Raw genomic sequence first — 23549 nt, forward strand, 5'->3', positions numbered from 1 at the left:
TTCTTCAATTGTGCGTTTCTTCTATCCAGCCCCCATAAAAGGGAAGGGCACGTCTTTATTTTCCAATTTGGGCGTTTCTGGGGGAGTGCTGAGTCAATGTTTTAAAACTAGTCATTTTCTGATGATTTAGCTTCACACAGCAAAAAGGAAAAAAGAAACTGAGAGGAGTGGTCCCTTGTCACCCTGACCGTGCTTCTGTCTGGATGGTAAAAGCCTAACTACGATAGGGATTGTGTCCCCAGAACACTGTGTGACAGTTTACCCCTGCAAATTGCTGTCAGGTGATTCCATGTCCTGCCCAGATTTCTAGAACATGGAAAACACATCTGGAACTAGCAGCATCCATTTGTGTGTAGCCAGAACATACAATGTCTTTTCTTTTTTAAATTTGCCTTCTTAAGTAGAACATAGGACGCCTGGACAATCGTTTCTCTGTGTGTAACGCAGAGGAAAATTGATTCTGTACAAGAAAATCTCCCTCTGCTCGTCGGGGTTCAAGTTAAAGACAGCTTTCACCGAAGCCGGCTCTGAGAGTCTGCACCAGTGGGCATAAACTTTCCATCTGTCCCCACCCTTTGTGTCCGATCTCTGGCTGGGGTATTCCTTTGCAGACCAGACATTTGCTCCTCAAAAGTGCTTTTTTTCCTGGAGATGCTCCCCCAAATCAGAGACCCAAAGAGAACAAAACTTCTTCCCAACGGAATCACTGATATTTTCAGTGTGCGTGGCAGCTGCTACGGACATCTCAAAATTTCGTTTGTGCTTGTCACTGAGTTGAAACGAGTCGCCAGACGTGCCACCTGAAGCCCCATCATCACCATTTCACAAATGTGCTTTTATTTTATTTTTATTTTTATTTTGGCTGAGCCACACGGCTTGTGGAATCTTAGTTCCCCGACCAGGGATTGATCCTGTGCTCTCGGCAGTGAAAGCACGGAGTCCTAACCACTGGACCGCCAGGGAATTCCCCCAAATTTGCTTTTAAATATCGTCATAACTGTGTTAGTTTCCTGGGGCTGCCATAGCAGATGACCACGAACTAAGGGGCTTAAAACAATTAAAAAAAACATTCTCTCAGGGTCTGGAGTCCAGAAGCCCCAAATCCAGGTGTGGGCAGGGCTAGTTCCCTCTGGAGGCTCTGAGGGGGAATCCGTCTGCGTCTCACTCCCAGCTTCCTGGACTTGTAGACCCCAATCCCTGCCTCCGTGTTCACATGGCCTCCTCTCTGTGTCTGTGTCTCCCCTTTTCTGTCTCTTATAAGGACATTTGTCATTGGATTTAGGGCCCACGCTAATCCAGGGTGATCCCATCTTGGGATCTTTATCTTATACATCTGCAAAGGCCCTAATTTCTAAGGCTCTGGGTAGACATATCTTTTGGCAGGGGGGTGCCATTCAACCCACTAGAATAACCATAATTCAATGTAATTGGTTTCCTTTGTAATTTTTTTTTTTTTTTGGCCTGCGCCACGTGGCTTGTGGCATCTCAGTTCCCTGGCCAGGGATCGAACCTGGGCCACCCACTAGGCCACCAGGGAACTCCCTGAAATATTCTTCTGAGAAGCGGTCCTCAGCCTTCAGGCTGCCCAGGGGCCAGGACACAAAAGGAGGGGAAACTTGTTCTAAGCCACGTCCCTCTTTGCTCAAAGAGGCACAAGAGACACCCCAGTCTGTTCCAGGCACAGCCAAGGGTGCAGGGGCCGCTCCCCGAGCTTACGGGCTCTTCCCCATCCTACCCCTCCCCACACATCTACAGCCCCTGCACCCTGGAAAGCAGGCTTCAAACCCCAGCACCCCCTCTCCCCGGGGACTGCGTGGGTCACCACAGCCCCCAGAGTAGGGAGGGAGAACAGACACACACACAGCGGCTTTGGGCCATCGGTACCAGAGAAGCGCTTAGAGGTGGGCGGGCGGGAAGTTCAGCCTGCGGGGAGTGGGGGAGGCGCCTCGGAGGGAACCGGACCCAGGAGAGAGGTGAAGCGGCAGGGAGGCTCTGCTAGGCTCGGAGAGAGGAGATGGGGGCCCCGAGGGCAGGTCTCAGGGCCGTGGAGTGGACGTTTCGGGCGGCACCAGAGGGTCGGTGGCTGGGACACGCTGTGGACCTTGGACTTGGAATCAGGTCCCCCAGAGAGTGAGCCCCGGAACGGACCTGGGAGCCGGAGGGGCGGGGCCCCCGGAGGGAGAACCGTGCTTCAGCCCCGCCCGCCTCTTCTGTTCTCCCGTCCGTGTTTTGGGTCCGAGGACGAGTTATAACCATGACAGTAGACATTCATACGTGCCCCCTCTGATATACATGCATCTGGGCGTTCACCCCACTTGCAGATGTGAAGCTGAAAAGCTCGGATCAAGTGACTAAATTGGATGCAGGGGTTGGTCTGGCCGCCCATCCCCGGCACACCGAGGACAGAGGGCGCAGCGGGCAGGACCCTGGGCTGGTCGTCCAGATAGCAGTCCAGGGCAGGCCTGGCTCCTCCACGCCTTGGTCAAGTCCCCAGCCTCTTCACCCAGCGCGGTGGGGCACACACCTGCCTCCTCGCTGTAGGAGCCCGAGCCGGGGCTCCCCTGAGTGGCCCGTGGGAACACACCTGATAGCCCCGGAGGGCAGGCACAAGGTGCCCAGGGAAGGCTGGTCCAGCCTCTCTGTCCCCAACAGTCAGGCACAGAGCACCTGGGCATCACCCATCCTGCCTCTCATCAGCCTGGGTGCAGGGCCCTGGGCGGCAGGGCTGGGCTGGGTGCCCAGGGGTCCCTCCTTTGTGGTCCTGCTCGGGGTGGCTGCACGAGGGAGGGACCTGTCCGTGGTGTGTCCCCGCCCAGCGCCAGCCAGCAGGTCACTCCCTGAGGCCCTGGGTGCCTGTGGGGAGGGGGCGGGGGCTCTAATTGCTCACCTGCTGCTCCGAGGTGCCAGGCCCTGTGGGGCGGGCATCTGGGGAAGCCTCTGGCTAATTGGGCAGGTGGCTTCTCCTGGGGGCAGGGATGCCTGGGTTGTGATAGGTCCTTCGGGGTGGGCAGAGAAGATCCCTCTCACCCCTCCTGCCTGATTTCCTGCGATTTTAGACGTGGCTTCCTGGGCTGTTTTCTCCGTCAGGGCTGAGATGCGTGAGAAAGACCCTAAGGCTTCTCATTGGCAGCCTCCCGGCCTCCGGACTCACCTGGGCAGTGCCCATTTGCCAGACGGAGGCCGCTTCTGCATGTGTGGGGGACAGGCCAGCATGGGGACCAGGAGGGCAGCCCGGGGCCCAGTGTGTTGATGTAGGGGCGGGTGGCTTGAAGAGTGTCTGTCGGCCACGGAGAGGGTCTCTGCAGAGCCTTTGGGACTACAGGAAGGAAAGCTGTGCTCCCCGTTTTAGAAGCCTGTGCTTCCCAGGCAGGACACAAATAAACAAATCAAATCACCCTCTCTGCACCAGGCTGCCCAGCGCTTAGAGTCCTCGGTCATTTGCATTATGCGCAATGCAAATTTAGCACAATTCCCCACAGGACAGAAGGAGGGCCGCTAGTCATTAGTATGCAGATCAGAGGAGGAACCCCTAGGTATTTACTGCGCTGTGATTTGCAAGGCCCTGTAATTAAAGGCCCTTCTCCTTTTACTCTCACCTCCTCTGCTTCTCCCGCTCAATGACAACCAACAAAACCCCCGTAATTAGGAGAGACTCCATCTTCTTTTTTTTCTTTCGGAGTCAGGCAAGCTGCAACTTGCTCCTGGCTTCTTAGTTTCTGATCAGGGATGCTCCTTGCCTAATTACTTGGCGATAATGAAGGAGGAGAACGCGGGCTGTGAAAGTCTCCCCGAGCCTTTAGAATGAAGCTGCAAATTAAAAACGAGGTATTGGTAAACAGGACGCTAACTGGATTAATGTGAAAATAATGAATTCTGATAAAAATAGCCAAAGAGACAATTGGAAGGTTGAAGTCAGCGTAATTCCAAGAACACTGCCTAATCGTCGTCTGGTCCATGTGATGTTTGAAAGAATGAGAATAATAGGAAGAGGTGGAACGTGCAGGTTAAAGAAAGTGTAAGAAAGACCCCATGTGAGTAGAGTGTGGGTAGCGCCTGTGCTCCTGGCAGGCTGTCTTTTCAGAGTTTTGGGGACTCTCTGGCCAGGGTCATTTGCAGTGGCCAACAGAACCTCAGGTTGCCGACTTCCTCTCTCTTTCCTCTGCTGTCATTAAACCTCTTTCCATTCCGTTTCTCTCCTCCTGACGACTCCACTCTCCCTCGAAGTGATGGCAGCTGTGCCTCCAGGCACGGGAACTGGGTCTGGGACGGACGGAGTGGGAGAGACTAGATTGGCCCTGCCTGGACCTTTTGAAATTTGTGCTACTCAACAGCATTTCGTTGACAAAAAAATCCACAGAGGTAAAAAGTGACAAAAGTCACGGCGAGCATGGCCGACTTTGGCATCAGCCAGCCCAGATCTGCCATGTGACCTGTCAAAAGTTGGCTTTGGTCGATGAGTGGAAAATACCTTCCCCATAAGGAGAGGATGTGGCCAGCTCAGCACTCGGTGGTCCCAGGGAGGGACGCTTATCTGGGCATCTCGGAGTGTAGCCGGGCCCTGGGGCTTATAAAGAATTGATGTGGCCGCCCTACCTTATGGTCCAAATTAACCCTGAGCACCTGATATTTCAGAATTCAGATTAATTTTTTTCCATTTTAGAAAAGTAACATAGCATCTGAATTGTTTGTTTCATAACACTACAAAGGGATCTGATAGAAGCGCTCCACAATCGAGCTCACCCGTGTTTCTGCAACGACACACACGGATGTTTACCCTAAATGACAACAAAGACCATGAAGAGCCTTGTGTCCGTCTGCCCAGTGGCGTCGGCCCCAGACCTAAGGAAAGGCTTCGGGTTTTCTGAGCTTTTTGGATTTCTAAGGTTCAGAAAAGAGATGTGGAGCAGATGGAAGCAGTATTCTGCAGGGGCTTTAACTCTTCATCCATCCATCCATCCATCCTTCCATCAGTTGTCATTCATTCCTGAGCACCCACGGTTTACCAGGCTCTGTTCTGGGGGCTAAGAGCCCACAGCCTTGACCCTCAGTGCTATCAGCTTAAAACCAAGATGCCTGCTCCTTGGAGGCCAGACAGCGAAAGGGGGAAGCAGGGTACTGACTGTGCAAATACGCAGGGGGCTTGCTGGAGCCCAAGCCTCCCCCTGCCGAGGGCCCCTGGGAGCAAGCGGTGGCCCAGAGCGTCCTTTGTTCACGGCCACAGGCGGGGATGGGTCTTGACCACTGGGAGCAGGATGGGCTGTGCCCGGAGCTGAGATGGCAGGGCCTCTGGGCAGCTTTGGGGCACCAGCTTCTCCAAACCCGTCCTGCCAGCATTTGGAAACTTAACATGGGCGTTGGGGAGAAGGTTGCGGGACACACAGCAGGTGGGTCAGAAGTTTGGTCAAACTGCTCCTGGGGTCTCCTGAGTCTGCGATGGTGGTTCAGTCCTGAAAAACAAGCGCATCCCAGGAAACACGGGAAGTGCGTTGCCCGGGACGCATCTGAAATGGGTAGTTTAGTCAGATGTTCATTTCCTAATGGTTTTTAGGCCCGGCTGTGCTGTGTGACGTTGGATAGGTTCCTCAGCCTCTCTGTGCATCAGTGTCCTCATCTGTAAAACGGAGATGGCAGTGTTTCTCCTGGGTTGACGTGATGGCTAAATGGTCGTGTTTGTAAAGTGCCATTTCCAGTGCTCCGTGCGCAGGGAGTCACGTGTCAGGTGGGGCAGCGAGGATTCACGGAGATCCGGCTACTGTCGACTTTCAGACACATTTTTGGGAACTTATCCTTGTACGGGGAGGGGCTGCTGGGAAAGGTTAAGAGCTGGAGGGAGGTGGGAGGGGTGTGGGGCGGCCTTGAACGCCCTCTGCTGCCCCCTCCCCAACCACACAGCCGCCACCCTGCAGGGAGCAGGGGTTTCTGCTTAAAGGCGCAGAGCAGTTTTAGCTAACCCCGCACAGCGGGCCCCCAAGATGTGTCTTGGAATGAAGGACATTTATGGAAGGCAGAAGAATGGCCCCCCAAAGGCAACCACATCCTGATCCCCAGAACCTGTGACTTACTTCACAGGAAAAGGGACATGATTAAATCCAGGACTGGAGATGGGGGATGACGACCCTGGGGAATCTGGGTGGCCCAGTGTCATCACAAAGCCCCTCTAAGAGGGAGGCCGGAGGGCTGGAGCCAGAGAGAAGATGCGATGGAGGCAGAGGGTGGAGAGATGCAATTCAAGATGGGGGAGGGGCCCGGAGCCGAGGAGTGCAGGCGACTTCCAGAAGCTGAAGAAGCAAGGACGTAGCCGTTGTCCTGGAGTCTCCAGAGGGGACAACCCTGCCAGCCCCTTGACTTCAGTCTCATAAGACTCTCTCCGTTTGGGCTCCTGAGCCACAGAACTGTGCGAGAATAAACAGATGCCGTGTGGTCATCTGTTCTGGCTGCAGTAGGGAAGTGAAACAAGCTGATAGCTGCAAGGCTCCCGCGCTCTCCTCTCCTCTCCATGGTGATGAGCAGAGGCCTTGCCCTGAGGCTCACACCTGGGCTGACACTGGGTTCCGGCCACGGCAAGGAGGAGCTCTCTAATCGTGCCTCATGTTGGGAGAAGGGGTACGAAATACTGGTTGAACTCCTTGTTGACTGCCCCACCCAGAACTGATGGCCAGAGGTCCAGCTGTGACCATCACTCAAGGGTCACCCACCCATCTTTGGTCTCTGACATCCTTGTTTCTGCTGAGGAAGAGCAGAGTTTGTCACCAGTCCCAGTCCTGAGGGTGGGGCCCCAGCCTCGCGGAACTCAGGACTTTCCTGTCTCCATGGGGGAGGGGGAGGAGGAGGGGGAGGGGAGAGGGAGGGGTGGGCCGGGAGGTCACCCCACAGGAGCTCAGGATGGTGAGATGCATCCGTCTCAGCTTGAGAATGGGCTTCAGTGAAGACCTGCCCACTGTGGCCATCAGCTGGCTGAGGGTGGCCTGGCAGAGCCCAGGGTGGGGGCAGGGGGAGCCTTGGCATCCCTCTGGCTTCTCTGCCTCTTTTGCCAGAACCAGGAAACACCTGCCTCCCCCCAGCGCTCACTCTCGCTGTGTGGTCATAACGCCTCACGCCTGCATGTGTGTGTGTGACGTCCCGGAAGGGCGAGGGCTTTGGCTCCCGTGCTGGCCGTGTCTTCAGTCACCGCCTTTCTGTCCAACCCAGGGCTGCTATTCTGCAAGGCGTCTTACACCCCAGAGGTTTCTCCTCGGACTTAATGTGGCCCTAATGCCCGTTCCAGGGGCCCCGGGAAATGGGGAGATCACTGCAAATGATGCTTCCCAAATTTGTGTTATGTGAGACTGTATCAGTTTCCTACGGCTGCTGTAACAAATTGCCACAACTCAGTGGCTTACAACACCATGGACTTGTTTTCCTACTTACTGTTCTGGAGGCCAGATGGCTGAGATCAGTCTCAATGGACTGAAGTCTGGGTGCTGGCAGGGCTGTTTCCTTCCGGAGGCTCCAGGGGAGAATCTGTTTCTTGCCTTTTCTGGCTTCTAGAGGTGCCCACGTTCCTTGGCTCGCGGCCCCGTTCTCCCTCTGCAAAGCCACAGCCCAGCACCTTCTCTCCTCCCCAACGTCTTGCCTGCCTCTGTGAGGACCCTTGCTGGTGACACTGGGCCCACCCAGATAACCTAGGGGCTGCCATCTCCAGGTCCTTAATCCCACCTGCAATGTCCCCCTTGCCGTGTCCACCCAGAGCTGGGCTGAGCTTTCTGTGCTGCTGCCCACCGTGGGGGAGGGAAGGGACAGTGTGTATGACGTAGATTAGTCTCCCCAATCTGCGTCCTCCTCAAAGTCCTTCTGACCAGCAGTTAAAAATTGGTCCTGGAAATTCAGAATGTGGTATTGTGGCTGTGTGTTACGTTGAATTATCTGAATTTACTCTGTCTGTGTGTGTGTGTGTGTGTGTGTGTTGGTAGGAGAAAAAGAGCTGAATATCAGCAATTTCATGGTTGGACCTGATATTGACATAGATGGGTCCTTGTCTGTTTGAAGCATCTACTGACGTACCACAGGTGAAATGATATAATTTGTAGAATTGGCTTTGGCTGGAGGACAGACTGATGTTGGGGCCAGGGGACATATCAGTGGATTCACTGCACCAGTCTCTCTACTTCTGAGTGTGTTTCTGAATTTCGACAAAGAGGAGGAGAAGAAAAGCACACAGACACAAGTGGAGTCAGCGGCTCCCCTCCCACGCCTCCAGCTCTACTCCCCTCTGGGCGGGGCTGCCTCTGGGTCACTGTGCAAAGGGCGTGGCATCCATCCGGAGCAGGGGACACAGGCCGGCCGCTGGCCCCAGGGCTCCTGGCCACGCTCCGCCCCCGTCTGCCCCGAGGCTCCAGGCCGGCCACGCTGCTTCCAGGGCTCCAAAGTCATCACCTAGGCGACCGGGACGCTGCCGCCACCGCCTGCCTAGCCAGCCACGAGCCGAGGGCCTCCCGGCTGTCCCCCTCCTCACAGACCCTCCAGGGCCCAGGCTCCGCCAAGGTAGGCTTGGCTCGGGCTGGCCCTCCTCTTTCAGGCGCCAGTTGGGGCTCCCTGGGGCCACCCAGGGGTGCAGAGGCCCCTCCCTACTGGCTCCCACCCGGCGCTTGGACACAGGGTGTCCTGGGGGCAGCGGTGGCAGACGGGCCAGTGCGGGGGGGCCATGCCTGTGGGTCCCCTGATGGGACTCGGGCAAGCTGGAGAAGCCACTGCTGTGTGGCACTGCCATCTGCCCCCAGGGGGGTGCGGGGCAATTTGCATGGCCCGGGGGTGGGGGGTGGGGGGTGGAACAGAAGTCAATCTGGTGCCGCCGCCCCTTGGACCCATCGGAACTCTCTCCACTTCCTGCCAAAGAGGCCCTGCCCTGGCCGCATGGCCAGGCTTGTCCCGGCTGGGGGCCACCATTCCTCAGCCCCGCGGGGCCAGCCCAGAACGGCTTTCCCCGAACGGCTTTCACCCACCGGGGGCCCCGGAGCCCGCCCTGGCCACCCTGGCCCTCACCCGGCTGCCTCCCAGGCATCAATGAGACCTGGGCAGCAGGAGACGGCTCTCTGTGCTGCCCGCCGGCCACTGCAGTCCCACCTACGCGGCTGGACGCCCGGGGAGCCTCCGGGGCCACGTACTTGAGCAGAGGGGCTGGGGTGGGGGTTCACCGTGATGAAGGCAGAGTGTGCGTGTGCAGGTGTTATACATGTGTGTGCCTGCACGTGTGCGTGCGCGTTGATGGTGCTGGCAGGGGGTTGGGCACCAGTGGCTGGCTCAGGAAGCAGCCTCTGGAGCTTGAGTGGAAAGGGGGATGAGGGTTTGACTGACAGACAACCGATAGCAGCTTTCCAAACGGCCCCAGAGGTCAGACAGGAGCCGCCTTTGCACCTCAAGACACCCCGGGAATCCTGCTAGATGCTTCTGTGTAGGTCAGCCCTGCATGGTGGCTGTGACTTCCCTATTCTACGGATGAGAAGACGGAGGCCTGAACGTGCACACAGCTGGTGGGTGGCTGAAGGCGCCTGAGTCTGCAGCTGGTTGAGGGCTGAGCTCGAAAGTGCATTAACCTGACGTGGATTGGCTTGGAAGGGGGGTCCTCATCCCTTCCTGCCCCCTCTTGCATCCCTGCGGCCCATGCCCCCCACCGCCTCACCTGGACCCAGCCGAGGCCTGCCTCGCTGACCACCAGCCTCTGAGTTCGCCAAGCCCACGATGTGCCCCCCGGGTGACCTTCCTCACCCAAATCCCACCGCATCCCTCTGGGAGCCGAACCCCCCTCATCGCTCCCCGAGGCCCACAGCTGCAGGTCCAGCGCCCTTCCTGTGGCCAAGGCCTCTGGGCATCCTGTCCCCTCTCCAGCCCACCTGGCTATTCCTGCCTCCCCCTGACCTGAAGGGCCGTCAGGGCCTGTCCTTGGCTGAGCTCTGCCGCACTGGTGCCCCTTCTCCGTCAGCTTGTGAAACCGAAAATGACAACTCATGTGGACCTTCATTTACCCTTGGGCTGACCCTGGGCCTGTCCACACCCCTCAGGGTGCCCTTCACACTGTGGGGGGAAAGGCTGGTTCTCCTTTCTGCCCCCCGAGAGAGGCCCCCGGAGGGCGGGGCTGCCTGGTGGGAAGGGGTTAGGTGGTCCCTAACCGGAGTTGGGCTCAAATCCAGCCTTGGCGCTTCTGAGCTGAGTGGCCCTGGGCAAGCGGTGCCCTCTCTCCGTGCTTCTGTGAGAACATCTGGAACGTGGGGGTGCAGCAGTGCCTTTGTCTCGGGGTTACTTTGAAGACTGAGATCAAGGAATACAGAGGACTCCAGGCTGGGGCTGGCACTGCGTGAGCACACGGTAGATGCTGGGTGTCGTTATCGGAAAGAGCCCCAGGCCCAGGGGATGGGATGGGGGCACGTGGGAGGCTGGGAGGCAGGGAGGCAGGCGGCACAGTGGTGGCTCTCTGGGACAGATGTTCCTGGAGTGAGTGAGGGATGGATGGACCAATGCCGTGGCAACTTGGATGAAGTCACGTCAGAGGTCAGCTGACTTCAGAGCCAGCAAGGAACGGAATTCATGAGTCAGATCGAGCTCTCGAAAAACAATCACAGCCCCGATGGCTGGGGCGTGGGCGGGGAGCTGAGTGGGGATGGGTAGAGAGTTCAGGAAATTAGTGCATCCTGGGCCCATAGTGAGGAGCCCAGGGTAGGAGGCAAGGAGTCTACACAGGGTGGGGACACAGCTGAGTGGGTTCCCTTCAAGGAATGTGGAGGAGTCCGGAGGAGGGTGGCCAGGCGGGGCCGATGGTTTGGGAATGACCGTGCAGGGCATGGTTGAAGGAGCACAGATGCTTGTCCGGGGAAGAGAAGATTCTGGAGGACAGAGCATGGCACACTGGCATGTAGAGGTGGGACCCTCAAGAGGGGAGGAGGGGAGCCTTGGAGGAGACAGACGGAAAGAGCAGGGGTGCCTGGCAGCCGGGTGGCTGAGAGTGTTACCGAAAGTGGGGTCCGGCTGCTCGTGGCTCAAAAGCCAAAAAGAGGCCAGGCTGGTGGAAAGGAAAGGTTGCTTTATTTCGGAGCAAGGGCTCCGTGTCCTCCGAATCCCCCAAGGGCTGATTCCCACCCACCGCCCCCAACTGACAACCAGGGGGCGAGAGCTTTTGTAGACGGAAGGAGAGGCTCCATGCAGAAACAGCACAGGCAGCTCTGACCATCATCTTGAAATTGGTCATGCGGTGGTCTGACCAGCATCATCCTGATTGTTTTAAGTACAGTTAGTCTTTAGTTCCAGGGTCAGTTCATTCCCATTTCTTTGAGGCCAGTTCTGTTTGTTTGTGTTTTTGTCTCGGCCACACTGCACAGCATGCGGGATCTTAGCTCCCCAAACAGGGATCGAACCTGTGCCCCCTGTAGTGGAATCATGGAGTCTTAACCACTGGACCGCCAGGGAGTTCCCTGAGGCCGGTTCTCAGAATTATGACACCTGATGTCATAGCTACAGTCTGTCATCGTGCAGTTGACTTCTTCCACCTGGTGGAGGGGTACAGGGGTGGGGCGTATGACCTCACCTACATCTGGCCACTGTTGGGCCATTCGCTGAGGCAGAAGCGGGGAGCTTGGCTAAGAGACTGCTGTACTTACGGGGGCGGGGGTGGGGGCTGAGGGGATCTGGGACTAGGGTGGTCTTGTGGGTGGGAGTGCCGAATTCCAGATCCCTGTGGAGGCGGGGTTGGAGGTGGGCAGTGAGACGGAGGAGTCCAGGATGTGCCCAGCCACTCCTCTGTCCACTCCTGGCCACCCTTGGCTCTCACTTGGAGCGCGCCACGGCTGAAAGCTCAGACACCCGCTCTACCGTCAAGCGTCTCTTCCTCTCCAGCCTCGTGAGGCTCCCAGCCCTGCAGCTTCCCGCCTCCTGGGTCCCCTTCCTGTGCCCCATGCTGGTCTGAACCTCCCTCACCGACACCCTCACTTCTGCTCCCACTCCTCCAGCCAGGCCCCCCCCAACAGGTGGCTGGGTGCTGCCGTGGAAGCCTCCCCACACTGTGGCGCAGGTGGGATCGCGGCATCTCCAAGCTCAGGGGCACCGTGCCAGCTACCAGCCCAAGTAGGAATCCATTATTTTGCCTCTAGCGGGTGGGTTGTCTCTTCCCCCTGGGTTTATGCTGCCATGGAGTGCTGGGTCCCACTCATTCTTCTGCAGGTGCCTCGGTCTTCGAGAACCCACTAATGGGGAGGTCCCTGCAACTGAACCAGGGACAGACCTGGCCTCTGCCCTCTGCTGCCCCTGGGACCAGGGCAGGTTTATTCTTCTTCCTCCACTGCTACCCTGATCCTCAGTAACCGCTGGTCAATTGCAACTCACTCCCGTATCTCGAGCTCCTAGTCTGTGCCTGTATCAGCGCCCTGCTGAGTGCTTTGGCTTTTTCCACAGGAAACAGACTCAGAATGGGCAAGACACCAGTCCAGGGTCACACAGCTACAGAGCAGAGTGGCAGAGGTGGGCTACGTGGACGGAGGGGGAGAGGGGCGTTGGCTGGGAGTGTGGCAGGCAGGGCAGAGCTGCACAGCAGAAAACCAAGGGACAGGAGCCCTGTGTCCAGGTCTGACCTGCACACGTTGAGGGTGGAGGCCGGGATGGGAGGAAAGCCATGGGCAGGTCAGCAGAGGACGGGGCGGTGGGGGGGGGGGGGGGGGGGGGGGGCGGGACCGGATGTGGGTAGGGCCTCAATGTGCGGGTGAAGAAGGAGGGGTGGACCAGGGACTTCCCAGCAGCGTGTGGGTGAGAATGCAGGCTGGGGAGGGGTTAGGCCTCCTTTGCTCACCTCCTAGAGAGGCCAGGTAGAGGGCAAGGTCAAGAACAAGGACGTTAGAGCTAGCTGGCGGGTTGGACTCCCTGCTCTGACCAGCTGTGTGCCCTTGGGTGGGTGACCTAACCTCTCTGTGCATGTTTCCACGTCGGCCAGTGAAATGAGCTGCGCGGTGCACTGCCCTGCTAGGACATGGTGGGGCTCAGCCGTGCTCCAGCGTTTCTTTGTTTGGTTTGGCCGCATGAGTTCCTCCACCAGGAAGCTGGTCGCAGCAGTGGGGGGGTGGGGGTGGGGGCATGTGCCACTGGGTCCCCAACCCTTAGCTCGGCCGAGAACCTCTCCCAGCAAAGGTCTGGGTGACCCTGGAGCCTGGCAGCCCTGGGGGATTTGGTCAGCCATTTCCTTCCAGAAGTACGTGAGGCCCACGTGGTCAGAGTGCCGCCACCCAGCTCCCTGCCTCACGTGGGTGCTAGGCCAACCGTCAGATTCAAACAGAAACTGCCGGGCAACCCCACGGTGCTCCCAGCTGGGCCCAGGTGCCGGAGGGAGGCCGTCCCCGCCCCTGGCCTGGCTGTGGGACCGAGACTGAGGCTGGCGGCCGGGTAAGAGGCAGCGGGGCTGGGGGATTCCTGGGGCCGCTCCCAGGCTCTGCATCCCCCGCCTCCCCACGGGCCCCAGCCCAGGAGGGAGAGAGGGCGGCTTAATCGGGCACCTCCAGCTGTTTTCATATTTCACAAGCGCACCCTGCCCCAGGGTGGGGAGGCTAAATTTGTCTCTCACCATCAGTGCTGGGCTTCCCCAGAGCGGGCAGAGGGGGAGCAGGGAGCCCCCACAGGGTGATGGAGGCCTCAGCCGTGCCCTCCTCCCAGGCCCTGCAGGCCCAGTCTCTCCGCAGGAGACCCAGGTGCCGCCCTGGCCGAGGGTCCTGTCCTAACCCCACCCCACCGCCTGCAGGGCCAGCAAGGACAGAGGCTGCGCAGTCTTCCGTGGCCACGTGGCTGGGCGCGGGCGGGAGGGGCAGGTGAAGATGGCCACTGCCCTTTGCTCCCTGAGGGTGACACGCTCCTGGCCACCATTCCAGGTGGGACTCCTGCCCCGGCCCCACTGGGCGAGGGCCTCCCGTTCCCGGGATTGGCTGGGGTCACAGAGGCCCCTCAGCTCCAAGGGCCCAGGAGGCTGGGCGCCGGGTGTCCTGCTGGAATTCATCTGGGCCGCCGCCCGGGGACAGCGCCATGTCACAGCAGGGCCTCCTGCCTCCTGTGTCCCTGTGTGATGGCCGCCTGACCCCTCTGCCCAGGTAGGGGGACTTTTGGACGCTGGGACGTTCTGCTGTCCCCTCAAGACAAGGCCACAGGGTATGGGAAGGGGCCCAGGAAGGCCCCTGGGGTCCCTCCTGAGATGGTGTAGGTTTACCTGCCCCTTAGATTTCAATCTGCCTTCGTTTACTGAAATAACCACTGAAATAACCGGGGACAGACCCACCTGAATAACCAGCATGTGACTGAGGCCAATCAAGATGGATTGTTTTGGGGTGGGTGGCAGGGTGGAGTTCTTTGGGTCTTTCCCCACTAAACTGAATGGGGCCGCACACCCTCCCCCAGAGCTGGCATCCAGATGGCCGTGGAGGAGGGGCATGTGACCCAAGTTGTCCTTCTCTGCACGTAGGCCAAGCGTCCACACTCTGGACCAGGGCTCTTGCAGGTGGGTGGGGGCCCCCCTCTATGGATGGGGTGTCCCTTCTGGGAGGGTCACAAGGACCCCAGTTTACGGGGGCTGGTTTTGGGGCCTTGGGCAGGGGTGGGCCCAGGGGACAGGGAAACCAGAGGCCTCAAAGTCCTGCCCGACCAATGAGGCTGCCCGTGGGGGCCACATAGCTGAAGGGCTCTCTGTGCTCTGCCACCTGCCAGGTGATGGGGGGGCAGGACAAGGGGCATCCTGACCTGGAGTCGGGGGAGGACAGTGGCTTCCTGGAGGAAGCCTGGCCTGGCAGGACAAGGATGGGGTGGGGAGTGGACGGTGGACCAAGGCTGAGCGTGGAGGCCGCCCGGGCTGGGGTGCGTGGGGACAGGGCCGGGGGCAGAAGGGGACCTGTGGGAACAGGGCCAGGAGCCCACGGCAGGCTGTAGCTCTCACCGGGATTCGTGGAGGACGAGCTCAGAGGGTCGAGCAGAGCCGGCCAAGGAACAGCTGCTGCCCCCCGGGGCCTCCAGCTCCCACCAGCCTGGGGCAGAAGGGCTGCGCTTGCTTGTGGGGCAAGGCCCCCAGCTGTCTGGGCTGCAGCTCGAGTCCCAGCTGGGACCCTTGGTAGCTTGGGCCTCTGAGCTCCTGCCCCGGGGTGGCGGTTCCTGCCCAACAGGGCAGTGTGAGGGCCTGGGGCCCTGGCAGCACCTGGCCCGCTTCTCCCCCGCGGCACCGGACCTCTGGGCTGGAACCTTCTCTGCCGTGGTGCGCTGCAGGATGTAGGGCCGTATCATCTCCCCGGGCGGCTCTCAGAGACCTCGGGGCGTCCCCGAGCCACCCAAAGTCAGTGGGGTGTGGAGCTGTGTCTCCACTCCAGCTTGAGTTGAGGGCTCTGGGCCACACAGCCCCTGCCCCGCCTCTCCAGGGTCACAAATTTTTGCTGGAAATTCCTTGAGGTGAACTGGTTTCAGTGGCCCCAGCCCACGGGGAGCTGGGGCAGGTCGGAGGTGCCTGAGCCCCGGCTCAGCTACTGTGAGAAGGGGCCACACGTTGCCCTTCTCGGGCTGCCTCTGACTTGGCAGTTCCCGGGGGGCAGGGGCTCAGGGATTCCTTGAATCCAGCCCCCACCAGCACCGTACCCCACCTTCTCACACCCACGTCTCCCTTGGAGACTGGCCCTGACCAGGACTGGACCCCTCTCGGTGCAACAGGATGCATTTTTTTTTTCCCAGAGCAACTTCATCTTCATGGAAAATCAAAGCTGTCCACCGTGCATGTGCACTTCGTGGCATCATTAATGCCACCTGAAGAGGTGTCATCGAAAGTCGGTCTCTCCCCCCCATACACGCGATTTTTTAAATGATTTGCGTCGTTTGCAAAAGCAGTTTCCATTGTGAGCACATTTCCAAATTTGAAGTGCATGTCGGGAAAACTGGATTTAATTTGCAGGAAGTGATTTTAGAATTGCTTTCTTTTTCTCACCTCTGCAAACCTTGGCCACCTTGGCTGAAATGCTGCTAGTGAGTAAAGGGAATATACTGTCCCTGCCCTAGGGGGGAGAGGGCTGGGCCCATGGAGCTCTGGGAGGGGTTCCAGTTGTGGGGGGCAGCCTGAGGCCAGACCTCAGCCGTGCCTCTTCCTCACGCCCAGTTCCGGCCCAGGCGGCGGGTGCTCCGTGGCGCCTGCAGGGACTGGGTCTGCGGCTCTGTCACTCGTAGCCCAGTGCATCCTGCTCTTCAGAGTTTTCCAGGGAAGTTGGAGGTATGCGCGCGGCATGGCTTCCTGGGTCAAGTCCCCCGGGTCCTCTGAGTAAGGCAGGGCAGGTTTCTGGACCCGTTTTGCCGATGGAGAACCTGCGTGGAAGTCACCGTCAGAGGCTGGTGCCATCCTCAGGTGGACAGCCAAAGGGGCCCCCTCAGTGGGTGAGGTGAACCTGTGTGATGCTCTCCCCCCCGGCGGGGGAGGGGAGTCTGTCCTAGAGTCACTGTGAGTCCCCGGGGTGTTGGCTAAAAGCAGACATGGAGTCCTCGGTTTGAGGATGTACTGGGGCAGAAGCAGCAGGATCTGCTGAGGGCAGTGGAGTTTGGTGACCCTGGACCACCCCTCGCATCAGTAAGGCTGAGCAGTCTCCATCTGCAGTCCTGGTGGTGAGGGCTGGTGGGGTGGGTGTAGGACCCCCGCCCCCCCACTCCTGCTTCCCCAGAGGGCCAGGCACCTGCAGGTCTGTCCCCGAGCCAGAGCCGGCCTGTGTGGTACAGGCGCCTCTGACCCCGGCAGCTTGGGGTGAAGCAGGGGGTGGGGTGAAAATGCTGGTTGTGTCCCCCGGAGTGGGGGCTCTCTGTCCCCCCTCCCGGCTGTTCTGGGGGGAGGGAGGTGTGGGAGCCAGGGAAGGGAGGGGGCCTTGGGGAGATTCCCAGTGCTGACTTGCTTCCCCAGATGTTGGGCAGCAGGAGCTGCTGAGAACTGGGGCTGGGCTTTCAGGGAGAAACTGTCTTTAACTTCCGTGCAGCTTTATTGAGGTGAAATTCACATAACATAAAGCTAACCCCTTTACAGCAACCCCCCCAGTGGCGTTTAGCTCATTCACGGTGTTGTGCAACCATCGCCCTTATCTTACTCCAGCAGTCTCCCCCCATGCGCCGCCCCCAGCCCCTGCAACCGCCAGTCTGCCCTCCGCCTCTGTGGACTCGCCTGTTCCGGACATCTCATAAATGGACTCATATAGCACGGGCCTTTTTCGCTCAGCATGATGTTCTGAGGTTCATAGCGACGTAGCCGGTGTGAGTGATCATTCCTTTTTACGATGGCGTAATGTTCCAGCGTGTGGACCGACCAGGACTTGTTCATTTGTTCATCCGTTGATGCACCTTTGGGCCGTTTCCGCCTTTCCACTGTTGTGAATGGTGCTGCCGTGACCAGAGACAGGATCTTGCCGTCCACTTGCTGTGTGATGTTAGTCAAGGCGTTGTCTGTCTCTGGGCTTAGATGGTCCATTAGCAAAATGAAGGGAATGGGACCAAATGGCCTGGGCCAGTTGAGCCTCGTGTTGGTACACCCTGCCCACACCAAGAGGCCACTCTGACTAATCTCTGCTCACCCAAAAAGGACCAGCCACGGAGAGTGGGTGAGGGTGGGTTTCCGTCCAGCTTCGGCGCGGTGGCCTGCTCCACGCCTGCTCCGGCCGGCGTGTTCTGCTTCCTACCAAGTCCACCCTGTTCTGTGTTACCACATGGCCAGCTCCACGCCTCACTCAGCTCTGCTGGGTTTTGGATAGCTCAGCCCAGGATGGGAGTGATCTCCGCAGCACAGGAGGCATGCAAATGAGCGCTGACCAGCCCCTTGTTAAAACCCTGTGGATTGTGTGCTGAGGGTTTGAGGTGAAAGGGGGGAGGAGGCATGACTAAGTTAATTTCCAATTCTGAGAAAACCACTTGGTTGTCCCTGCACTTACAGCTGTGCTGTGTGACCTCGGCATGTCACATAACCTCTCTGAGCCCTGGTCTCCTGAGAGAGGGTGGAGTGGTCTCCGAGCCTGCTGGAGAGTTGGTTTGTGGCCAGCACTTTCCAAGCTCCTTGTCCCGGCCATCCTTGCTCGGCCCCGGCCCCTCCCAGCTCATGCCACTGCTCCAGGGACGGTGGCCTGGCACGTGGCAGCCCTGGGAGCAGGCCACCGGCCTCTCTCAGGGCCCACCGCCTGGGGACAGACAAAGTGACAGATTGCAGGCCGCGCCCTCCCTCCCCCGACGGCCGTGGGCAGGTCCAGGCCTGCCCGCTTGGGCCCTGCCAGGTGGTGGCAAAGCTGATTCCCGTGGCCCCTTGCCAAGAGCTTGGAGGCTGGCCCTGGGGAGACATTGCCTTGGCCTGGGTGGGAGCAGTGAGCAGGGTGGGCTCTGGTTTCCCTGCCCCTCCCCCCTACAGTAGGACAAGTGTTCAAGATGTGCCCGGTGTGGTCACCGCCACCTCCTCCTGGGTGGCTGCTTCGGGTGGGCATGGAGGCCCTCAGGAGGGGTGACAGTGGGGACAAAGGCCAGCAGGCACTGAGTCGGGGCACCCCAAGCCCTGGGCATCTCCTTGAAGGGGGGCCACTCGTGCAGTGACCCCCTCCAGTGACAGAGAAGCTTCTCGGCCTCGGCCTTGGCGGCTGCCTCGTGGAATTGACACTGCTTTTGTGTCCAGGCCACACGCAAGGATCCCACATCAGAGGTGAAAGGCCGCCCAGCCTGCAGCAATCGGGCACAGCCAGGCTTGTACCAGGGCCTCGGCTCCAGCCTCCGGTGGGCCCTGCACATGCCCTTCCCACGGGGCACCCGGGATCTAAGCTGTCGCCAGCTGCTGGGGCCTCAGGAGCCCCCAAACCTGGCTAGAGCCACCCCCCAGGCCAAACCTAGAGATGCAGTTCATAATAATAATGACCATGCGTGTTCCAGTATAATTATGACCCAGGCACAGCAGAGACTTTATTTTTTTGTTTTTTATTTATTTATTTATTTATTTATTTATTTATTTATTTTTTAAAGCTTTTTTTTTAAAAATTTTTATTTATTTATATTTATTTTTGGCTGTGTTGGGTCTTCGTTTCTGTGCGAGGGCTTTCTCTAGTTGCGGCAAGCGGGGGCCACTCTTCATCGCGGTGCGCGGGCCTCTCACTGTCGTGGCCTCTCTTGTTGCGGAGCACAAGCTCCAGACGTGCAGGCTCAGTAATTGTGGCTCACGGGCCTAGTTGCTCCGCGGCATGTGGGATCTTCCCAGACCAGGGCTCGAACCCGTGTCCCCTGCATTGGCAGGCAGATTCTCAACCACTGCGCCACCAGGGAAGCCCTGTTTTGTATTTATTTTTATTTTTATTTTTTAAAATTTATTTTCTATTGAAGTATAGTTGATCTACAAAGTAGTGTTAATTTCTGCTGTACAGCAAAGTGACTCAGTTATACACATATATGCATTCTTTTTCATATTCTTTTCCATTACAGTTTATCACAGGATATTGAGTATAATTCCCTGTGCTGTACAGTAGGACCTTGTTGTTTATCTATTCTATATATAATAGTTTGTATCTGCTAACTCTAAACTCCCCCTCCATCCCTCCCCCACCCCCCTCCCCCTTGGCAACCACAAGTCTGTTCTCTATGTGAGTTTGTTTCTGTTTTGTACGTAAGAGTCCACATGTAAGTGATTTCCTATGGTATGTGTCTTTCTCTTTCTGACTTATCTAGTAGCGACTTGAAATTCGTGCTCCCAAGGGGCCCTGCAGCAGCCCCATGAGGGGATGCTGCTTTCACCCCCATTTCACGGGTGGCGGCTTTGAGAAGCTCCTGCTGCCCAGGCCCCCAGCCGGGTCTGAAGCCAGGCTGCCCACGCCCAGGCCTCGGTTCCCGCCCTGAGAAAGGGCAGGATGAAGTGAGGGGCTGGGTGAAGGGCGTGTGCCCGGTTAGCGCGCCCGGGCGTCCTTGAGGGGTCATCGTCGGCCCCGCCTACCACCTGCGCCCGAGGATGCTGGCTGCGGAGCCCAGAGGATGCCCTCCCAACCCGCACTCTTGTCCTTTCCTCCTGGCAGAGCGAGCTGCCCTCGGCCGGGAGTGGGAAGATGTCGCAGTCCACCCAGCCCACCGCCGCCGACGAGGGGGCCACGTTCCAGCACCTCTGGAGCTCTCTGTGAGTACCTCTACTGAGCCCGCTGGACTCGGGGGCTGGGCGGGGAGCTGCTGCCTTAGGCTTTCTCCTGGGGACGCAGGGTCCAATGTCTGGGCTTCTTCCTCTGACCAGCCCTCCAGAGGGGTTGGGTCCAGGGGACAAAGCCTGTATGTGGCCACGCCACCCTGGCACTCACACCAGCCCTGGAGAGGCTGGTAGGGTAAGGGGGCCGGAGGCCGCAGGGGCTGAGGGTCAGGGAAGGAGCAGAGGAGACAAGGGGCTGAAGGAATCCGTGGAGGTGGGAGGGGGAGGCCCCCAGGACCTGCGGGCTGGCCTTGAGCTCCAGGCCTGGGCCATCGGGGCTGATGGCTGTGCTTCCCTGTTCTGTTTCCCTCCTCTGTCTAGGGAGCCGGACAGCACCTACTTTGACCTTCCCCAGTCGGGCCAGGGGAATGATGAGGTGGTGGGTGGTGCGGAGGCCAGCATGGACGTCTTCCACCTGCAGGGCATGACCACTTCTGTCATGGTGAGTGGGCTGCCCTCTGCGGAGGACTCGGGGTAGGGGGCAGTAAATGTGGACTGTCCTGTCCTGGGAGCCTGCAGAACCAGGAAACAGGCTCTCAGGTGTACGGCTTCCTCTCTGGGTTTGTCAGCACATTTCAGATGGCAAAGTGGAAAATCTATCAGCTCATGTAACTGTCAGTCCAGGCGTAGGAAGGCCTTCAGGCATGGCTGGATCCAGGTGTAGGAAGCCTTTCAGGCATGGCTGGATCTAGGTGTATGAATGAATTCAGGCGTGGCTGGATCCAGGTGTTCAAACAGCTGCCTCTCTGTCTCTTGCTCTGCTTCCCCCGTGGTGGCTTTGTTCTTAGGCAGCTTCTCCTCTCATGGTAAAGGCTCCATCAGCATCCCCCTCCCTGTGGGGAAGGACCCCTCTTTGCCCAGAGTCCAGCATGCCTATCTCTGAATGCCTATCGCTGAGCCATCCCTGTGCCTCTGATGGCCTGGGTCCCCTGAAACAGGGTCAGGATGGAGTGGAGTGGTGTGGGCCCTGCCCACCACAGGCACTGACTTCTGGGGAAGAGCGCCCTGAAGGAAGCTTGAGCTGCTGTTTCCAGAGGAGGGAGGCTGGATGGGGGATGCAGGGGCACCTGAGGCCCTGACAGCCGCCAGCCCTGCAGTGTCTCAGGCCTTGCCACGCTGGAGGAGGGTTGTGATAACCGGGTGGTGGCCATACTCCTGTCTCTCTCCCTGGCCGCCCACTGCCAGGCGCTGGTGGGCCAGGAGGTGGGGGGCAGGAGAGACACAAGAAGGGTGTATAAGGACCCCTGGCCCCGGGGAGGCCCAGCGACTCCTGCCTTCCCCAGCGCCTCCTGTGGTCACCTCCTTGGGACAGCCTCTGCCGGACCCGGGGCTGCTCTGTCCTGCCCACAGGCTTGCTGTGCAGCTCCCTCAGATGGGGACTTGTCGTGGGCCCTTGGCTAAGTGCGTGAGGGAAGCACCTGGGTCTGCCGCTTGCAGCTCCCCGGATGGCGGCTCCCTGGATGGCCTCTGGCCCCCACAGCCCAGCACAGTGGCCTCGGGGCACCACACCAGGCCAGGACCAGCGTGCAGGAGGGAGACGGAGCTGGGAACTCTGGAGGCGGGGAGGGGGCTCAGAGTCTGGCCCCATCTCCCTAAAGCCCCCTTCCAGATCGGAGCTCTCACCCCAACACGCACCCGTCCAAGGCATCTGGTGAACAGTGGGGACCATGGGGGCTCCGGTCGTGAGAATGAGCCAGGGTCAAGGGGGTGGGGGACGAGGAAGGGTCCCCACGCCCTACGTCAGTGTCCGTCTCGGATGCTGGGCTGGCCCAGGGCCCTCTGGCCCGCATGGGGCGAGGAGAAGGCACCTGCTCGGGCAGTCGCAACCGGGGCGGGTGGGGGTCTGGGGGGCAGCGAGCCCCCTGTGACGTCCTTGCTTCTGAGGAGCCCCTCAGAGCGGACCTGAGGGATCTGCCTGCCCAGCCCAGGCCTCCCGCCTCTGGTCAGGACACCATCAGAGCAGAAACATCCACCTGTTACAGTCCCATTTTACAGGTGAGGAAACCGAGGCAGACGCGGGGCCAGGTAGTGCCGCCCTGTCCCTTCGGACCATTTCCTGTCTGCCAACATCTCCCCAGGGGCCAGGGTCCTGACCTCTCACGGTCCCGGTCGCCCCTCCTAGACATCAGTGTCCTGGCGCCACTGTCTTGGGTGGGTCTCAGCCTGTCGATAGCGATGCTCTGGGCAAGGATGCCTGTTCACCTGAGCCCTACTACCTGCACTGCGGGGTGGAGTGGGGGGGAAGAGAAAGAGAGAGAGAGAGAGGGAGAGAAGACCCAGGGCTCTGCCTTTATTGGGGCTGAGGATGGGGTGCCTAGGGTTTGGGGGGTTGATTCGTTACTGGTGAATTTAAAACGTAACAGTGGAATTAAACCGTGAAAGGGGGAAGTGGGGTCACTCCAAGGTCCATTATCTGGTCACCCAGGGCTTTCTGAAAGGGAGCCTTCAGGGATGAGGCAGCTGGGCTCTTGACCTAGTTGTGTAGCTGTCGAGGTGCATGTCTTTGAAGCGGGTGCCTCACCCATCCAAAGCATAATGTCAGGCACTTACATTACAATCAAAAAGCAAGTTGTCAGACACTCACCCTACATCCACTCTGGGGACAGACAGGAGCTGCCCCCAGGCTCCAGGGAGGGAGGGCCCCTGAATGCGGTCTCCTAAGAGGCCTGTCTCTGTAGTTCCAGAAGCCCCCACCTCCCCTCCTCCCAGCTGCCCGGCTCACCCCCTGGAGGACAGTAGGCCCAGGAGACCCCGATGACCCAGTGTCAGGAGCGGACCAGCTCTGGGTTCCCGTGGGGCGGGACGCCCCCCTCCAGGGAGGATGCCTGATGCTGAGCAGGTCTGGGCCAGGGAGGGCAGGACACCCCTCTCACCAGCCGTGGGGTAACCAGGATGGGGCCTCTCACCTCCGCCAACAAGAGGGCCGAGTCTATCAGGTAGCGACACGCCTCTTGGTAAAAGTCCTGCAGGTTCCCAGAGGTGGGGCTTCCCAGAACCACGCTGGCCCTGGCTGGGGGCAGGCGTAGGTGGGGGGAGCCAGGCCCCCTCCGAATGCCTCATCCTGACGCCTGCCTGACATCGTGAGAGCAGGGACTGGTCTGGGGCCTGGCGTGTAGCCCAGGCCTCACCCTCATGTAGCCCAGCGCAGCCCAGAGGGAAAGGTGAGGCTCAGAGACACAGCTGGACAGCTGGGCAGCCGGCTGCAGAGCCCACTGCCGAGCTGCCGCGCAGAAGGGCCTCTGCCTGATGCGTCCAGAGGGCTGGAGCAGGGGCCCACGGAGTCCAGGGTGCAGGCAGGAGGCCCCGCAGAGCTGAACTGGGTGGTGGTGTCTTAAAGTCCAGACTGGCGGCCGAGAAGGCCTGT

At 59.3% G+C, this 23549-nt stretch overlaps 1 protein-coding gene across 1 annotated transcript in view; it reads left to right on the forward strand.

Annotated features, from left to right (window-relative positions):
- Positions 1-8426: 8426 nt before the first annotated feature.
- The window catches only part of TP73 (tumor protein p73), a 60051-nt gene continuing 44928 nt past the window's right edge, over positions 8427-23549 (forward strand). The window contains exons 1-3 of the mRNA XM_036830292.1: positions 8427-8520; positions 20025-20122; positions 20507-20627. Of these exons, the coding sequence (XP_036686187.1) occupies positions 20055-20122; positions 20507-20627 (189 nt within the window). The 5' untranslated portion in view covers positions 8427-8520; positions 20025-20054. The remainder of the gene's footprint in view (positions 8521-20024; positions 20123-20506; positions 20628-23549) is intronic.

The sequence above is a fragment of the Balaenoptera musculus genome, chromosome 1 (genome assembly GCF_009873245.2).
Source record: "Balaenoptera musculus isolate JJ_BM4_2016_0621 chromosome 1, mBalMus1.pri.v3, whole genome shotgun sequence".
Classification (NCBI taxonomy): Eukaryota; Metazoa; Chordata; class Mammalia; order Artiodactyla; family Balaenopteridae; genus Balaenoptera; species Balaenoptera musculus.